At 40.1% G+C, this 19,071-nt stretch overlaps 1 protein-coding gene across 2 annotated transcripts in view; it reads right to left on the bottom strand.

The window, feature by feature from the left end:
- AFAP1 (actin filament associated protein 1) overlaps positions 1-19,071 on the bottom strand; it is a 111,601-nt gene that overhangs the window by 60,695 nt on the left and 31,835 nt on the right. For both annotated transcript variants that reach the window (XM_071447209.1, XM_071447210.1), the window contains exon 2: positions 1,681-1,809. In XM_071447209.1, coding sequence (XP_071303310.1) covers positions 1,681-1,807 — 127 coding nt within the window. In that variant the 5' untranslated portion in view covers positions 1,808-1,809. The remainder of the gene's footprint in view (positions 1-1,680; positions 1,810-19,071) is intronic.

Here is a 19,071-nt window from a genome sequence, read left to right as displayed (position 1 = left end):
TGAAATGGACCTTGTTACAGAGCCTGCAATAGGCTTTAAAACCTAAATGGTAGGTGCTGATTAGTGGAAAGCTATGGTTCTGGGGTCTTCTTATCTGTCACCACGTGCAGAGACATAGACTGGACACACCTAGGAAGGTGCCCTGGCACACAGAAATTGATATTCACACAGTTAAGACCTCTCACTCTCAAAGTGATTTTGATCTGTGTACAGGGAGCAGATCTTTGCCCAAGCTAACTCCCACATCATGCCTAGGAACTGATGGAGGACACGAGTCTGCTCAGGCCAAACTAATGCAAGCATCACTCCTCAATTTAACAGCATAAATAATTGAGCTCTAGAGTCCAGAAACATATTCGGCACTGTGAAATGGAGGGTTTTTCCTCCTGGAACACCATCCACAATCCCAAAAGAAAGAATGTGACAATCTTTCCTCATGTTTTCAAAGCTGGCAAAAGAATGACACCTGACTTCCAGAACAAGTCAAATGTTTTTCGTAGTAAATCTAGTTGTAAAGATTGCAAGAAGAACATGCAGTGTCAGCTCAGCATTGCTGAGGTTATTTTGCATGCCAGTGACATACAACTGTTTCTAAACATAAATTGCAGGTTCACCCCTACAGATTTTTGGGGAGTTTGGTGTATTTTGATGAGCTTTTGGAGCATGAAGACTCCTTCCACAATATGAGAAACTGGTATCTACCTTGTTCTCTCAGTGTAAGGTAAAAATAGTGGTGAGTCTTAAAGAATGTCGAAATGGAGAAGAGGACAATCATGACTTTAAAGATCTCCTTGGACTTGAATCCCACAGCAAAGACTATTTCTTTAATAAGCGGGGGCAACACTGCATCAAAACAAGACCACATTTTTCTAGCACCAGAGAAGAAACAAATCAAGAGAAATACAGCTGCTCATAATGTGGCATTTTTCTTCAACAAACTGTTATTTTTCAAAAATCTAAACTGGGGGTTTACACTGGCAGTACTTCTGTCAGATGTAGTGCAGACAGAGGTCTTAGGGCCCAGATGTCACTGCATACAGAAAAGTGTGGTAAAAAATATAAGGGTACTGTTAGAAAAAATAGTGAGGAATGTTCTTCACCAAAGCTCTGTGGAAAAGTTCCTGTACACAGTGAATCACTTATGTTGCACTCAGTTCCATAATCGTGATGAAGACAAGAAGTTGTGCAATAAAAATGGTTTTAGATAGGAAGAAAACAAGAAAGTGAGTCTAACTGCAAAATGCAATCCAAACATTCTGGCAACCATTTCCTATCTCTGGCTTGGCACTCCTGTATCAGTTATGCACCAGACTCCACCTCAGTATCAGGCCTTTTGATGGATTTGGGTGATTTGACACAGATGAAACGGTGCTGTGGCCAGCACTCACTCCCTGGCATCAAAACTCACAAACAGCATTACTGGCACAAATTAAATGAAGCAGCCACTCTACCAGCAGAAGTGAAAACTTTCTACCTAGGCAATAATTCCTAGGTGTGCCTGTTGCTGTATTTCACTGCTGGACACAAAGCAAAGCATTCAGGAAAGTTACACTTTGGCTTCACCCTGTCTTTCTGTCTTGCTTCAATTTAGGGCCTGTCTTCAGCTCTTAAAAGTTATTTCACTGAGTACAGACTTATTCTGTGCATTCTGCAAGCGAGAAAACACACCCCAGCACTGACCTTTTGATGACTGTATCCTCAGGAGAATGTTAGTTATTACTGCCTTCTTCTCCCTGACAGTGGAAGTTAGATATTCATGGTCCAGAAGTTCAAGAAACAGGCGCAGCTCAACTATTAACTCTTCCATGGCTGAAAGACAAAAGAACAGAATTACTTTTTCTGAAAAGTCCCATTGGAAACAAAAGTTAGTTCTCATTTATCTACATTCATGGATATTTTCTAGTATTTCTTAAAAATGTATGGTCCTCCCTGATGAAAAGAGACTTTAACATTATTATGCATTAAAGAACCAACAGAATAATCCATTAGTGAGCACTGCTGGCATTTATAACATTTATTTCCTAACTGGAAGACATAGCTTTTCACATGCCACACAATGAAGCCAGCACCAGACAAGTTATGTGCAGGAATGGTGGCCCCTGGCTTTTCTATTTCTGCCTCTCTGGTTCCCCTCCCACTAACAAACTGCAAAATTTCTAACAGCAGAACAAATGTAAGGCTTGGTAAAGCTTCCAGACACCACTGGTATTTTAATGAATCTTTCCTTCATCTTTTTTCTTCTGTTTGCTGTGGTAAGAGCAGGTACTGATTTTTCTTTTTTATGATCTCCAAAGACAAGCTTCCAATCTCTCACATGTTTTCTTATCCCTCCCCAGATTCTACATGATGCATTTCACATTTCATCCTATTCTATTATTCCAGATCTCAAAGCTTTCCAACTCTAGAAAAAATTACTTTCCTTCTCTCTATTCCCAGTGCTTCTCAATTTTTTTATCAATGAATTTCATAAGCACAGTTCTACTTTTTTCCTTTTAAGTTATCACCAAAGTCTTGCATCATCCTAAGAACTGCAGTAGCTCAGACCATACATAGAAACACTTTTGTTAGCCTGATCATATGATCTCTTCAGCAGATTTCTGAGGAAACCCATGATATTGAACCCCACTTTCATGCTTCAGTTCTCTCATAATTCTGAGATTCTCTGGTCCCTTTGCTTAAGGGGATGTACTATTTATAGTTTTGTATCCTCATTCCGAAATGCCTCCACTTAAATTTTTCTCTACTTAATCACATTTGTTTTTACAGTCTTTTCCAGGCCTAACTGGGCAACTGCTGCTAAGCCCCTTCAGACCTCTAAAAGGTACATTCTTTGCTGCTTACTCCCTTACCAGCTCTTCCCTACTCCTAAAACCTTTCTGATACAATTGTTTACCCAAGTGAACCTGGAATCCTTTCTTCCATTTCTGAGAACATGTCAGGATGTTTAAACAACCCTTGTTTGAGGTGCATTTGCTTTACCCCACAGATGTCAGCTACACTCCTGCAAGGGACTCCTGGCCTATTTTTGTCTCCAAGAAATGCAGATTCTCCCATGCATTTGGAGACTGTACCTATGCTCTGACTGCTCTGGCAAAGCCAACAAACTCCTGGCAAGCACAGAAGATGTGCCAGTCAGCAATACCAGGGCATGAAAACATCTTAACAAAGAAATCCCTGAAGAAGTAGGCTTGGGCAAGTATTTTCATAGAATCATTTAGGCTGTAAAAGACTTTTAAGATCATCATGTCCAACCACAGCACTGCCAAGTGCACCACTAAACCATGTCCCGAAGCCCCACATCCACGTGGTTATCAAGGACAGTGACTTCACCACCTTCTTGAGCAGTCTACTCCAATGTTTAACCATCTTTTCACAGAAGACATTTTTCATAATATCCAACCTAAACATCCCCTGGTGCAAACTGAGGGCATTTCCTTTTGACCTGGGGTAAAACACTGGCACCCACCTCCCTACAACTTCCTTTCAGGCAGTTGTAGACAATGGCCAACCTGGATCCCATTTTCTCCAATCTAAACAATCTCAGCTCCTTTAGATACTGCTCTTAAGACTTGTGCTCCAGACCCTTAACCTTTAATTTTCTCAGACACTATTCATTTGTACATTTAACTCCACCCTGCCCAAGTTTTTCTTGGTGATGATATTCTTTTATTCAACTGAGCAGTAGTGGACATAAACTGTCCATAAACATTTTCAGGAACTGTTTCCCCAAGATTGTCACAATATATTGGCAAGAAAAGGGTTTTTAAAATGACAGGAAAACTGTCTGTGTGGCTTCACAATGTAGCTCATTAAAAACATCCCATGGCTACAATGGTAATTTTTTTGCCATCATATTTGTAGCTGTCTAAGCTCTCTAGAAATCTGTCAGAAATCCAAAGTATTTCACAACAACCCTATTACTTCCAGAGTTGTTCAAATTATGAAACAAATATTTACAGCATACAGCTTTCTGAAGCACAAAGGCATAGGTTCAGATTAGCAAAGTGATCACAAGACTCTAGGAGAAATAAAAAGTCCATATGACCAACAAAAAAAAAAAAAGTAATATCCAAATAATCAGCTCTTATATTTTTCTCAAATTATAAACTTTAGAGATAAGATGTATAGTCCATTCTGTGTATACTGGTCTCCACCTTTTAAGTATGCTTTGAATATAAAATGCATTAATATTGTTCATTTTAGTTACAGAATATATGAATATTTTAATAGTTACTTGATATGATACATGCTTTCAAAAGCTATCATTATCAGACAATCTAGGCAATCATTGTGAAACCTAATCAGTATGCAGTACAAGAAATGTGTATTTTTCACGTAGTTCTACAGACATATTTATTGTTAGTAACTGCAATTACTGTTAGTAATTGCATATATTAGTGCACTAATATTTCTTTGCAATGCCATGTTTCCTGATTTCTTTAAGGCAGGGGACTGTAAATAGGCTGAAAGGGAGCTCTGCCTTCACCTCTTCACCAAAGAATACTGTATGCCACAGTCACCTCACTTCTTTGCTGAGAACTTCTAGGAAGGGAAAAAAGGATGAAAGCATCAGATACCTTTGATATGCAAAGTGTACACAACCGTGTTATTAAAACTTATCAGATCCTCCTTCTCAGGATCTTATAATCTAATATAAACAGATGGATTGCACAATGAGAAATGAAAACAGAGCAATAGGGAGTTACCAGGGAAAGAGACAGGGGAGCAAGAGGACAAGGGATAGGAAACCACAACTGGAGAGACTTCTGGGAGCTGCACCAGCCCAAATCTCTCCTGATTGTACCCTATGTGGTACTAAATATGTGGCTTTTCTCTGTATCCTGGAGGAAATCTGCATTGCAGTCCCTGGTGACCCCTTCCCATAGACCTACAGTGACCAGCCCACCAAAGGTACTGGTGTGGGAAACAGTAGAGGTAAGAGGATTTTCAACAATTGAACTGCCCCAGCAGAGGATTTAAACACAAAGTTTTGGTTAGGATGGATAAAAGGATGGGAAGATGAACCTGATACCAGTGAGGCAATCCTTGAAAACACAACCACACCAAAGCACTGCCCTGGCAGCACAGTGGCACTCACTGCATGTGCCCTGGGCCAGCTGTCCAGAGGCTCGGAGGTGGAGCAGTGCCTCACCCAGGAACACAGAGCAAGGACAAACTGCTGCTCCTGCCTGGCCAGGCTCACAGGTGTGTCACACTGACTTCAGGCAGGCAGCCAAAAATGCTAATTCGCAATTCTAGTGTGACAACAGAATGAAATTCTTGGCAGCTGCTAAAAAAATCGAGACGTGAACACTTAGACATTGTTTCTACCAGGACTAAATGAGGGATGTATTTTCTTTTGTGGGAGTTAATAGTATCATAAATACCAAAGGGTGAAGGAAGAAAGTTCTGAATTTCACTTCATATATGCACAGAAGTCAAACATCTGAAAAGAAAGAAGGGAAACATTGTTCCCAGCTAGCAAGGAACACTCTTTCCACATATCCTAAAGCATACTTTCCTCTGTTAGTACTTTTGCTGCTTAAGGAAAGAGCAGGAATACTGCCATGGAGTGTACTGAAATAAAGTACTGAAAACTCTTTTTTCCAAGATGAACTTGTATGTTCAGAGGAAGAAACAAGTTTCCCTGTTGTCAGTCCTTGGCTGATTTTCTGGATTAAAAAATCTTATTTTCTCCTTCCTAGAAATGTGAAGATGTACTCACAAAAAAAAAATGGAACTGAGTAACAGAAAATCTACATATTTTCAGTAAGCAATCATTATTTCTTAAATGGAGACTGAAAAAGTGCGGGTGATGCAAGCACCAAAGAAAAACATACTCCTCCAGTGAGAGATTACCCTTGGAAATCTGACATCACCACAAAGAAAGAATAATAATCAGAAGAAGGCTCTCAAAAAAGGGGCCAATTTATTTGACAGTTTTGGCTGTATTCTCATTGCCAAAGGAATTACTGGTAAGTGGCAGGTGGTGAAAGGCAGGGTGGAGCCCAGGGATGGTAATCACAACAGTAAGCTGCTTTTAGCTGGACTGAGGAACAAAATCACATTCCATATTAAATGATGAGAAGTCCATTCTATGCTCAATAGGAATTATAGGCCCCTAATGGGCTGCTGTAATTGCCATGCACAAATAAAAAAACAATGATAAATCCAGAAGGGTTTCCAAGACCAGCTCTCAAGAGTTTTAAAGTTTGTCAAATGGCAGCACATAAAAACTATATACACCAGCCAGCAACAGAATACACTAAGGCAAAAATAATCAGAAGAAGCCAATTACATCACACTGCAGATTTTGTTCCAAACCAGAACTAAAACCAAATGGGAATAAAAATGCATAATGATGCAATTATTCCAAATCTATGTTTACAGATAACTAGCTTATAACCATTTTTTAAAAGAATATAGTTTTCACTTCCAGTTGATTTGAAAAAAATTGTAGGGACAGTTCTGTATCACACACATGATTTCAAGGTTGCTTAAACCAGAAGAAATGACAAGAATGAGCTCATTAGAAAAATGGTCAGATTGTTTTTGGTCAGTCCTAGCAATTACAGTATTTCTTAACCTTGCCATAGCATAAATGACCTGAAAGTGTTTTTCAGTTGACTAATATACACTAGTGAACTTTTAAAGAAAAAGAAATGCAAGTCCAGGAAGGAGGACAGGAAATATGTTTATTAATTATTGTCTTGTCCATACAGCACAAACCTCCCACACTTCCAGGCTTGCATGTCTGTTATAAATGCATTTATGAAAATACATAAGTATACAAACCTATCACAGCATAACAAATTTTAATTGAGCTTCAGTTTTTTAGAAGATCCTATTGATCAGTTCCTTGAACATTGCGAACATTGCTGAATCAAATTTCTCTGTGCTTGTGGTTTTTGTTCTCTGTTTGGTTTGTCATTTGCAGAAGTTGAAGGCTAGAACAGAGACTCACTACAAGAAATCACCTAATCTGACTTTGTATACAATACAGGCCAGAGATTTCCACCTTGCTACCTCTCTGTTTGTGGAGAGAGGTGTATTTTTGGGGAGTGCATCTTCCAGGAAAGCAAAAAATCTATGTCAGAATCTTGAGCCCTGGTTTCATGGGGGGTGATCCCACTTGACTTCCCCAAACAAATTTGATTGGATTAATGGGTAACATTGAGGCCAATCTTCAACCTATATATAAAATCTTCTTGAGACATAGTGACTCTCCCAGTCCTTCAAAAAAACCTCACTGGTATTTGGGTACCAAGCAACATTGTAGAAACCAGACATGCGTTCTCATTTAAAATAAAAAGCAGAATGTGAACTTCATGCTTAAATCCATTTCTCTTGAAATAGTGTCATTATCCTTAGTTTTGGATGCTGTAATTTGAATATTTTATTAAAAAGCTCATAACAGACTACTGCTGAGGAAACCATGGCTGTTTTTTATAAAGCTATAAATATCAGGGACACTACAATGAATGCAGAGCCACAAGGAGACAAAAATCTTTACGAAGAAAAATACAAAATCACTTTGATGCACTTTCACTCAATCCTATAATGCAGTTATAAATATCCTGTACCCAGCAATTAATAAAAAAGCTCCTTTCATGACTAATTTATCATTATCCAGGAAAATATTTTCACACAGAAGCACACAAAATCTGAAAGCAAGCAGTGAGAGCATATTTAGCAGCAGGAAAAGTTTTTTTAATTTTTTCAATATGCTACCAGAAACTAGCTGACATATTTGAAAATTGTATTAGAATCCCCTGCCCTCAAGAAATAAAAGGTCTTGTTGCTTGAGGAACACCCTATGAGGAGTCAAGACTTCTCACTTGATGAGTTTCCTCTTGGTTGCACTCACCCTTCTCTGCTGCTCATAATGTACATAATGAGAACCATAATGTACAAGTGTGATGGATTCTACCTGATAAATATGCTAAATCCTGCATCAGAAAGTGCAGATGATCAGCTTGGGGATACATGGCATTGGAGCAAAGAATAGTAGTGTGTTAAAAAGGGGTGAACCCTAAACAGTAAATGAAGCCCTAGAGATGAAGAACCAGTATGATGCAAGTAAAACATAAACAAGGATTTCCATTAGAGTGTTTTAGCATAAAAATAATTACACCCCTCTAAAAATGGCAAAAAAACCGTTTATTGTTTAAAATTTGGCATTCCCCAGCCTGTCACAAAGATTCTCTCCAGACAGCTTGGGGTAAGAGAGGCAAAACAAATCTACTAAAAACTCCTCCTGTCTTATGCATATTCATGATCAACCTCAAGGGATCACTTCACCCACAATGCACATGTATTCCTCTTTCTCCTTCTCTCCTCTGCTTCAGATCTCAAGGAATTGGCTTTTACAGAACCAGCTTTCCAAAAAAGCTATCAGAGCTCCAAGTGCTACTGCTTCAATACCTGGGTGATAAAACAAGAGGTGGGAAGGCATTAAGGAATGTCTGGACAAGAAACAAGCTGCCAAAAATCCTGCTCCATCACTGAATCCTAGAGCCATGCCAAAAATCCTACAGCCATGCAATGAGTGACAGCAGTGCTGGGGTGTAATCCATTAGCAGGGTGGATAGATAAAGCATTTATTTTTTAAGGTGCAAACCAATCTTTAAGCAATGTCACAGACTTTGGAGGGAAACGCCTGCTTGTAAGCAAATTCACAGACTCATTGAAAAAAAAAGAACTAAAAATAAAACAGAGAAGGAAAAATGAAAAAAGGAGAAATAAAAAAGGAAAAAAAAAGAAAATAAAAAATAAGAAACAAAGGAAGAACCAAAAAAGAAGAAAAAAATAGTGTTCAAGGAATTTCTTTTTATTTCACATAGAACTACATGGAACTCATAATATGATAGCCAAAAAGAAAAAAATGCTGATAACTAACTAACTAAACTTACAGTGGACTTTTATAAAGTTGTTCAAGACTTTATCTGAAAGTATGTTTTCCATATGAGATTTCTATTGTTCCCAAAATAAATGTGACACACTTTGTAAAGCATATGAACATGGATTTCACCCTCACTGGATGCCCAGCAGGCTGAGAAAGTCTCACCCCCTGCCTCTGTGGGCACCCAGGTTCAGCTCTCTTTTTGGACTCCCATTATCCCTCTGCAGCAGGAAACTGGAAATTCTTGCATTTAACCACCTCCAAAAGGATCAGCTGCCATCATCCCATCAGGACAAGGCATTCCAGGTCCTGTCTGCTGGCTCCTGCATTATCTCACCTCCTCCCTCCCTCCAAACCACCAAAGACAAGCAGCCACTACAGAATTAATGAACAGGCTCCAAATCCACAAAAGAAAAGCACTTCCCTCTGATGAAGAGGACAGAAAATCTGCAGTAGGAGGTGAAAGTCTGTGCCTGTCTCCAGATCCCAGGGGAAACGGGCTCAGATAAGGCTGAGACCACAGAAACCAATGACCTGTGGCAGTAAAAACAAAGAGAAGCACTGCAGCACCCCCTGTGAGCTCCTCACTCGTGTCCCCAGCTGAACACAGATCCCTTCTTAGGGTAGAACTTCTATCAAAGTTATGAATAATTACATATCCAGAAGAAATGTGAGACAGTAAATTAAGGAAGTTAATGGAATGGAGCAACAGAATAGCAAAACAATGACAAAGAAATACAAATATGGCAATGGTAGCAACTGCACATTATAATTTGGTATTTCTGTATTGAGCAACACAATTTTATTATCCACACCAAATAGCAAACTTTAAAATTGTTCAAGTCCAGAGTCTGATCATGTCATCCATGTGAGCAGGACAGCTGAAGAACAGTTTTCACTTTGTGAATCTGGAGTCCAGACTTCCAGTGTGCAGCTAAATTAGAGCCAGAAATGAGATAATATTGCATTTTATAAGAATAGATCCATAAGCTCTCACATTTGGATGCGAAGATGGAAAAGAACTCCTTTTTTTCTGTCCTACAACACTTTTTATATGACAGTTCTCATTGCTGGGTTCATTATGCAGTGAGTAACTTCTGCCATATATTGATTATTGTCTGATGCTCTCCCCAAGGAGAGAAGCATGTTCTGCTTTTTCTGTCAGGCTTTTGAAAATTTCTATTAATATATGTACACATTGATACAGATGACACACATGATCCATAAATGCATGAAATATATTCTCTATTGAAACCAGCAACATATGCCTTTCAACAGTGGATTCAGCTAGCTGTGATAAAGTAGGAAAGCTGTAATTCTAAAATGGGGAAATTCAATTCCCTCTACCCCTCAGGTTAATTCTCTGTAATACACCAATGTCTCTCTGATTTTTCCTCCTTCTGGTTCTCCTTCATGGTTACTAGGAAGACAAGAAAATTAAATAAACTTTTAATTTTATAGTTTCTGAAAATAAATAAAAAAATAAATTTGAAAAAAATTGAGCTCAGCCAGCCTGAGGCAAATTACTCCTTTCAGCTGCTGCCCTCAGCACAGCTCTGCAGCATGCCAATGAGACAGAGCAAGGCTCCCTATGGAACCCTGCCATGGCCAGCACAGAGAGTGCTGGGAGCCTGGGTTTGATCCAGGTGCCTCTGGGCTTGGACTGAGGCTGCTACAAGGGAGGGCGACAGCAAAGACAGCAAAGTCCCTGAGCACAGGAAGGGATCAGCCAGCAGTGGGACCCACACCTGCTAATGGAGCTCCACAGAGCATCCTTCAATGCCCCTTCTTTGTCAACATTTGTTACTAACCGATCCAAGGTTACTCTCTAAAAGAAGATAAAGTCAGAAAATACATTTCAGGAAACTATGAAAACCTAGGTCCCTGAAAATAAGTTATATTTTCTTACAAAAGGAGAATCAGAATTCAAACAAGTGCCCTTTCATGTATTTTTTAGAAAGGAAGAGGTGCTAAAGAATATACTAATAATAAGTGGGTCCAATAAGTCAACTGAAATGTTGCCACTTGAAGGACTGTACTGGAATTCAAAATGCTATTTTGTCACAAAATCTCATTTTCCCACCTTTACAAATACACAGAAACCTCATCATTTCAATATTCAATGCTGGAAGTGACAGTGGGAGTTTTAAATAATGGCAGCAGTACATGAGAGGCTCATTGCCCTGGCAGGACATGGGCAATAATACTGTATTTATGGGACCTGAAAGTGAGCATGCTGAAGAGAGCAGCACAAACACTCTGGCACAGGTTTTGTGACTAGATTTAGACCCCACAAATGTCATGTAAGAAGTTGTCACTGTGTCACCAACATACCATGTGAGATAGACTAATTGGAAAGCTGAATTATTTTCAACATCCATAGTATTGATAGATGGGAATTTTTATCTCTGGTACTGTTTAGCCAGAAAACAAGACATATTCAGAAAACAAAGAAACGAAAAATTATCTTCATAACAAAAAAAGAAAGAAAAAAATAAAACCTTTATTCAAAACTTTGGGTCTTTATCTGGTGTACTTCATGCAGTTTCACTAAAGCCCAATTAATTCACTGCAACCCTGGACATGCAGCAAATACTTGTATTATGGCCATGCTCTAAATTTATCATGAAACCAGAAAACATATGTTTGAGAAACAGTAATAAACTCCTGTCAACACCTTTCTCTCAGGCTGCTCCAGCCACCTTTCCTCTTCCATTCAATCAGCCCTGCACCTCTTTGGAATACAGACTGTGCTAGACAGCCTTACCTACAAGATCCCAGGGAAAATTTACCTCCACGACTTGCACTCCCCTTGCATCATTTTCTGTTTTCTGTACATTATCTGTTATTTTTTTTTTTTTACATCTGGTCAGACTGCCCCACATGTTTGGAACAGCCTCCCTTTTCCCTGCCAGGCAGGCTCCCTCTCTCCCATGAAATCCCTCTTTCTTTCAGCATTCCCTTCAGCAGCAATCCTCACATTCCCCTTGACCAACAGTTGCACCACGTCTCGTCATGCAGCTGGGTTTTTATCTACCTTTGGGTCAGACCCTGCCAATGTTTTCCCATGGTAAAAAAACCTCCCAATCCTTCTGATCAGTTACAATAACCAAAGCAGCAGGATGGGTTCAGAGAGAGGGGAACAAAAAAAGCGTTTTAGTTATTAACATCTAAAAGGCACTAAGTTCATCCCAACGCAAAAGGAGCAAAGCAGACAAACAGTGAGATGTCTGTTCCTCCTGCCAGCAGTGGGAAAATACAGCTCTGAGGATGGGAGACCAGGGCAGCTGCCAGAACACATCCTGGCACCAGCATGGGCACTGCCTGGCCAGCTGTGCCAGCTCCATCCTCCCCCTCACACCTGGCCCTTTCCAACACAGAGGTGGTATTTGCAAAAAATAAAACCATTGTTCCATATTCCAAGAATATTTCTAAGCTCGGAGGACATGTGTCCAAAATGTGACCAGTGGCTCTCACTCACTTGGAGTCTGGCTGTGTTTCTTCAGGTCAAGGAGATAATTTATTGTTTGTAAAAAGTGCTGGGATGGAACAGCACGAGCAACATCAGCTGCTCACTGTTACAGCATTTAAAAACTTCCTATCAGGCCACATGGCAGAAGAAGAAAAGCACTTTACCCACATCCTTAGCATATTCTCTCTGTGACTGCCCACTTGTATCAGCTGATGGATACCATAAAGATAAAAACGGACCATTGGGTTCAGAACAAAACCCTATATTCAAACTACACAGCAAGCACAAATAACCTCTGAGCACACTTCAGCAGTATCACTTGGGCAGGGAAGTCACATTTTATGACTCAGAGGTTCACTGCATGTCCATTTGTCCTCACCAAACTTCTGTCACAGCTCAGGGAATGCCCTGATCAACATGAGCTTCACCAAGGGCTGAGTGTGCCATCAATTCAATGCCTTGTTTGTCTGGATGAGATACTGCATGGTTTGCTTAGCCACATTTGCCTAAAGGTGCTCCCCAGCTTTTCCCATATTCCTGAGTAACAAAGAAGATGCACTGCCAAATGTCCTCCCACTGAGATCTCAAAGGCAAAAACTCAGCACCCTCCCTCAAGAAAAAAAAGCAAAACAGCAACGATCAGAGTTTGTAGCAAGTTTGCACATTTTCCTGAGTTTATATGCTTTGTTTTTCCCAGACTCATAACCTAACTAGGAAACCACAGCCTGATGCATCTGTTGGTCTCGGTTATTACCAAAAATGTGCTGACTCTCTATAAAAGTTATCCCATTGCATCACAGCACAAAGAGGCAGGGTCAGGCTCTGAGCCCCTGAGGACCCTCCCAGCCAGGCTGGCACTGACCAGCTGGGCTGGCCAGGCAGGGGCTGAGCCCTGCCCTGCACAAACACAAAAGCTGGCCATGGCAAGCATTTGCATCCTTGCCTCATCTCACCATCTGCTGCTGCTGCTGCTCACTTGAAAATTAATACAGTGGCTGCTTGAACCAGAAGCTGATGTTACATCTGTCCTCCTTAGATCATTATTAGACCACACATGCAACCCTCTTTGCAACTCAAATGGGCTGACAGTGGCCTCTAATCTGACAGCATCTGTCCTCCATCAAGAGAGACCAAATTGTAGACCCTGAAACAAATTGGTCTGAATCTTCCTCCCAGTCTGTGCTATAGTACTTTCCCCTTCTCCTTCCCCTATACATTTTCATCAGAGTTAAAAAGTAAATTAATAAAGTGTACATCTCTTTCAAAGAACATAAGAAGGTCTTTTCCAAGCTGAAGTACAGAAAACTCAGGACTGGTCTTGCTTGTATAAATTACATTTCCCTGTAGGGGCTGTTCATGGCTGTTAAGGAAACAAGTGAAATTACATTTTATCATCTTGATCATTTATTCCTAATAGTTTCCTATTTGCATCTGATTTGCACTGCATGAAGAAAAGCAAAATGTGAGAAGAATCAAGCATATTATTGAGGTTACAATTCTCATACAATCTTAGTTCTGTGGCCTTTTATCCAGAGAAAGTCTCAAAGAGGCATTCCCTATATATAAATTGCAACACACTGATTTTAGAGAAGAACTAATTTCACAGGCTTCAAGGGCAATAATCTGAGATAGCCATCTGCTCTCTTCTTTTCCATGGAAGACACACTAGAAACTTCTTCTGGGAACATCATCAAATTGAGCATTTTTAAAAGCCTCCTAGTAAAATATATTTTACCCTACATGTATTTTTCATCATTCAATTTAGAAATTATTTACAATAAGAAAGCAAGCAGTCAGATCCACTTTAGCAGGTCTTAGGGGAATTCTAGTAAAATGTACGTATCTACAAAAAACCAAAGCCCAAACCATTTCCCTTCTGTTTAAATCACTTTGAAAATGAAGTGAAGAAACTGTTAAGATGAATGTTTACAACCATTTCTTTCTTAAGCTACAGTTTGAGAACCATGCCTACTGCTAATAAAGTTCTAAAATGAAAAAGAAAAACCCCAAAAACCCAAACCCAAACAACATTAGAAAGGATAAAATGTTCCATCATGTCCTAGTCCCTTCTAGATCTGTCCCCATATTTGTAGGAGCTCAGGACAGATACATACATTAGAAATAAAATAATGCTGGGCAACCTTGTTCACCTCCTCAAAGCAAGAAATGGACAGACAATTGGCAAAAGGCAGAAAAGACCAGGAGAAAAATAAAAACTATTTAAATAAGGAGCATTTGAGAATGGCAGAAAGGTGCTTCAAAAAAGGCCACATGGTCCTGATGAAATGGAAGGAACATGAAAAGAAAAACAAGAGGAAGATGGGTCATTCACAATCCATGAACCTTTACAGCATTCTTTGAAGAAAAACAGAAAGGTTTAACTCAGTTAAATAGCTTGTTTATAGGAAAAATGTAAATGTGTGCTTGGGGTAAGGCTTTTTGTCTTCTTTGCTTATTTAATCTGTTTTCTCCTGGTTACACTTTTTTTTTTTTTTTACCACAGTTTTCCTTAAGAGAAATATGAAGAAAGGCAGAATCTGCTTACACTTCCTTTTCATTCCAGATGGCAAAGTGATGAAAACTGACTAACAGCTAAATCAAGAAATCATTATGATGAAGGCATGGATTCTAAAAAAAGCCTTTGCAATTTTTCAAGTCAGAGAAACAGGAGAGCAAATATCTCCTAACTTTTAGAAAGCAATGCTCATTCTCAAGGCACTGGAGACTACTCCATTTTCCTACCATCCTTTTGGATTACAAAGCAGCACTCTGTGGTTCACAGATGGGAAACTGAGGCAGGCTTAGTACCACAAAGACTGTCACAGAGCACAACTTGGCACTGCCACCAGAAGAAGCAGCCATGGGCACCTTTCCCAAACCACAGCTTTTCCCAAGCCCAGGCTGTCATTTCTGCCTCTTCTCTGGGCTGGCATGTGTGCTTGTGCAGCCACAGGATGGTCTGAAGCAGGGCTCTGATAAAGCTTTTAAGAGCAATGCCCAGTCATGCTGGAGAAACTTCATGGTGAAACACGACCACAGACATACTTGTACCTAAATTAATGCTCCATGAAGCTTGTAGGGCTGTAGGCACAAACTCAGGCTAATCTGAACTTCATTTTATCCTACAATCAGACAATACTGGGGTAATGAAAGAATCACATTGTCCTCTGTGTCCTGTTTCCACACAAGGAGTGACAGGACACACTGAGAGCTGGTGTCCCAACCACACTGCATGCAAGGGCAGCTCTGTGCACACCCTGGCACTTCCCTCATGGGGAGACCAGTGAAAAATGGGGAAATTTTGTGTTCTGCAGTTCTCTAAATCCACAAATTTGGTGTCAATGTAGCTGCTGTGCTGCAACACCAAATTAGCCCTACAGACCAAATATATATATACACATACATGTTGAATGTGTACATACACTGAATGTTTGAGATGGAATCTCAGATCCAAAAAGCCTTTTCTAATGATTCCCATTAATGGTAAAGTTCTCCCAGTGTCAATGGCTGCTGAGATAATCTAACTCTTAGCACATCAGAAAATTCAAATCAAGCTGTGGCCCTCCCCAGATAATGTGACTAATTTTATCCTTTTTTGACAGTGTTGTTTATTTTTGTCTTTGGCTTTGTAATGAAAATGTGGATCTAAATAATGTGACCTGAATGCAGTGGAAAGTTCTTATTGAAGAAGAGAAATGTTTCGTTAATCCTAAAAAAGCCCAAACTCCTATAAAGTAAATCATTAAATATTTGCATTAAAAATTGTTAAATAAATTGTTAAAACCATACAGAATTTACTATTATATAAACTTTTATAACATTAAATTTTATTAAGAAGTTTCAACACAACTGTGCAGGTTTCCCTGACTTTGCAGGACTGTGAATGGAGGCAGATCCCACTGGCAGGAGCTGCCTCTGCACAAGCCACAGCATGGCCTGACCAGATGTGCAGATGTTAATAAACAATAATAACGATGATGATGATGATGATGATGGCAGAACCATGTAAGCATTCATGACTTTCTAGTTTCCAGCCTCTCCTCCATCTCCAGTGCCAAAGTTGCTCAGAAGGCTGGCAAGGAGTCAGGGGCTGAGATCCATCCTGGCAGCGCTCGCGGCCCCCGGGGCCCCTCACCTCATTATCCTGACATGGAGCTGAAGGATGCTGAGCCACTGCCAAGGAGGAGGTGCAGGCTCAGAGGGACGCCCAGTCTCCCCAGCCCAAGGAGTCTGGCCTGGAAGGACAATCACAGGTCACCCTGGGCCCCAGACTCACATTCCTGGCTTGCAGTAGCCTGCAGGCAAATGCATTACCTAGGTCCAGGAGTAGGGAGGAAGAGGACTGGATTGCAAGCCAAGCCAGAGATTATTTGCAGCATGGATTAATTAGAACTACTCGGATTCCTTTTTTAAGCCCTCATACTGAGAAAGAATAAATGCTTCAGAATAAAAATACTCAACCATGCCAACACATCACCCCCACTGGTGGCTGCCAGGGCACAGTCTTGTGTCACCCTCTGACACAATGACATTAGCAAAAAATTCTATCACAGGCTACAGTGAAACTGTATCCCACTGTAACAGCTCATCCTAAATGCCTGAAACAAGAAGAAAATGGAGAAATAAAATCCATAGGTGAAAATTATCGTCATATGCAAGCACACCACATATGCACAACTCTGAAATGTTCATTATTAAATTCCAATGGTCTCAGCTCCACAGCCCTGAGAGACTATGTTGAAATAATGAAAGAGCAAGGGTGGAAGGGGGCTTAGAATACAAGTCAGCAGGTGTAATTATTATTTGGAAAATTCTTAGGCACTTACTCTTCAGAGCACTGCATGAATATTCATTAAGCCTCCCAGCTTAGGAGGCTTCAGGTTTGAGTGTTGGTATCTTCCCTTTATGGATTAAAAAAACAAAGCATAAAAGCTCAGTCTCAAACATCTACGTGGAACTTGAGGATTGCTCTTTCTCCATAGTCTCATCAAGTCTTTTAACAATTATCATTCTCTAAGGTTAAAAGAGCAACAACTAAGCGACTGTAAAGAAAAGCAATTGCCCAAGACCACTACAAAAATAAATGGCAAAAACAGAGGAGAATTCAGAACTCTGCACACTCAGTCCAGTACCTTGCTCCTTCGGGAGCACTACTTAAGTGTAGCAAATCGTGAGCTAATAATATCACTCTTTGGAGCTCTGGTAACAGTTTCCCAAAGCTTGCTCTGTGAGGCCACAGCTCAGTGATCCATGGAGCAGATCAATGGAGCAGTGCTGTCAGCAGGCCTTCAAATTAAAAGCTAAAAGAAAAGGGTTCATTGAGCTCTTGACATAAATTTTAGGTTCAGCAGTGGTGCCTTAAAAACACTGCTCTTTGGCAATCATCACAGTCAGATGGCATTTTTCAGAATATATATCAACTTTGGAAAGCATTTTGTCAGGGAATGTCTTGCAAGGCCTGTATGTTCTGATTTGCAGAATTTGCAGCTGAGGACCAGCACAGCAAACACCTCCTGGCACTAAGTTAGACACAGGCACCTATGCAGGGGTAAGCTACAGAAGCCTCAGCCACACACCAGGGCAACAGTTTTGCCTCAAGAAGCTTCAACACCATCTCAGAAACCTATTTAGAGAATAAACAATCCTGGCTACAAAGGCTGTATGGAAAGCCTAGGAAGCAGACAGATAATAGCTGTGCCCCAACACCTCTGCTCCTCCAGAATGAGAGGGCTAGATAAAAGATACCAGAGGACTAAGCAGACATGCTTCTGGCTCTTGATGCACCCATGAGGTGCACTGAAGCAAACAATACTTCCTCCGGGGCTTTTTATGGCCTTGTCATTGGAGATACAAATAATATTGTTTATGTCTTTTATAACACATATATGAAAGCAACATAAGAATTCTTGTGTATGCTTGGATGGCATACACAAGAATCCTTATGTTGCTTTCATATATGTGTTATAAAAGAGGTGGTTTTTCAGCTATAAGTGTTTTTTCAGCTATAGAAATATGAAAGCATGACAAGAAGTAAAATGTATGTAAGTAAAAAGCAGAGTATGATCCCAAAGGTCTGCCAGCAAGCAATCCAGCCCTTCTGTCTGATTTCTTCAGTCATTTCTAACTTTCCCTGCATAAGACAATAAGGAATTGTTATTTATCCTTATTTACAGTATATACCTTTGAGTAAAGGACTCAGGACAGGTCATTGATACTTTGGCAGGATTTAATCTTCTAGGTGGTCCAAATAATAGTGAAGTTCTTCCAAAAGAACAAATAAACATATACCTTCTATAGTCTTTCCCACTTAAACAACAGGAAGCTAAATAACATAAGAACTTTGAAGAGAGTGAACACAATTCAAAGAAAACAACTGATATAATATGTATGGTAGAAACTTGAAAAATGCAACTGAAAAGTAAAAATACAAAATATCAGCAAGGATGCAAAGAATGTATCTTTTGCTAATGATTCTGTCCACAGGGTAGGGCACAGACCAGACAGGGTGATCATTTTCTCAGGGGTTAATAAGAAACTTCCCAGAAGTCTCGTTATGCCGAGGTGACCAAAATGATGGGATGGAGCACGCTCTTTTTGTGCCTTTGCTAGAAAGCTGGATCTCTGGCAACAGTGCCCTCAGACATGGACAGAGAGGAGAAAAGGGCTGCATCTGCTTTGGCAGGATCTTAGCAGTATT

Source organism: Agelaius tricolor, unplaced genomic scaffold, assembly GCF_023055355.1.
Source record: "Agelaius tricolor isolate 1412-34295 unplaced genomic scaffold, bAgeTri1.0.p SCAF_24, whole genome shotgun sequence".
In the NCBI taxonomy this organism is placed as follows: Eukaryota; Metazoa; Chordata; class Aves; order Passeriformes; family Icteridae; genus Agelaius; species Agelaius tricolor.
This window is presented reverse-complemented; position numbering and strand designations above follow the sequence as displayed.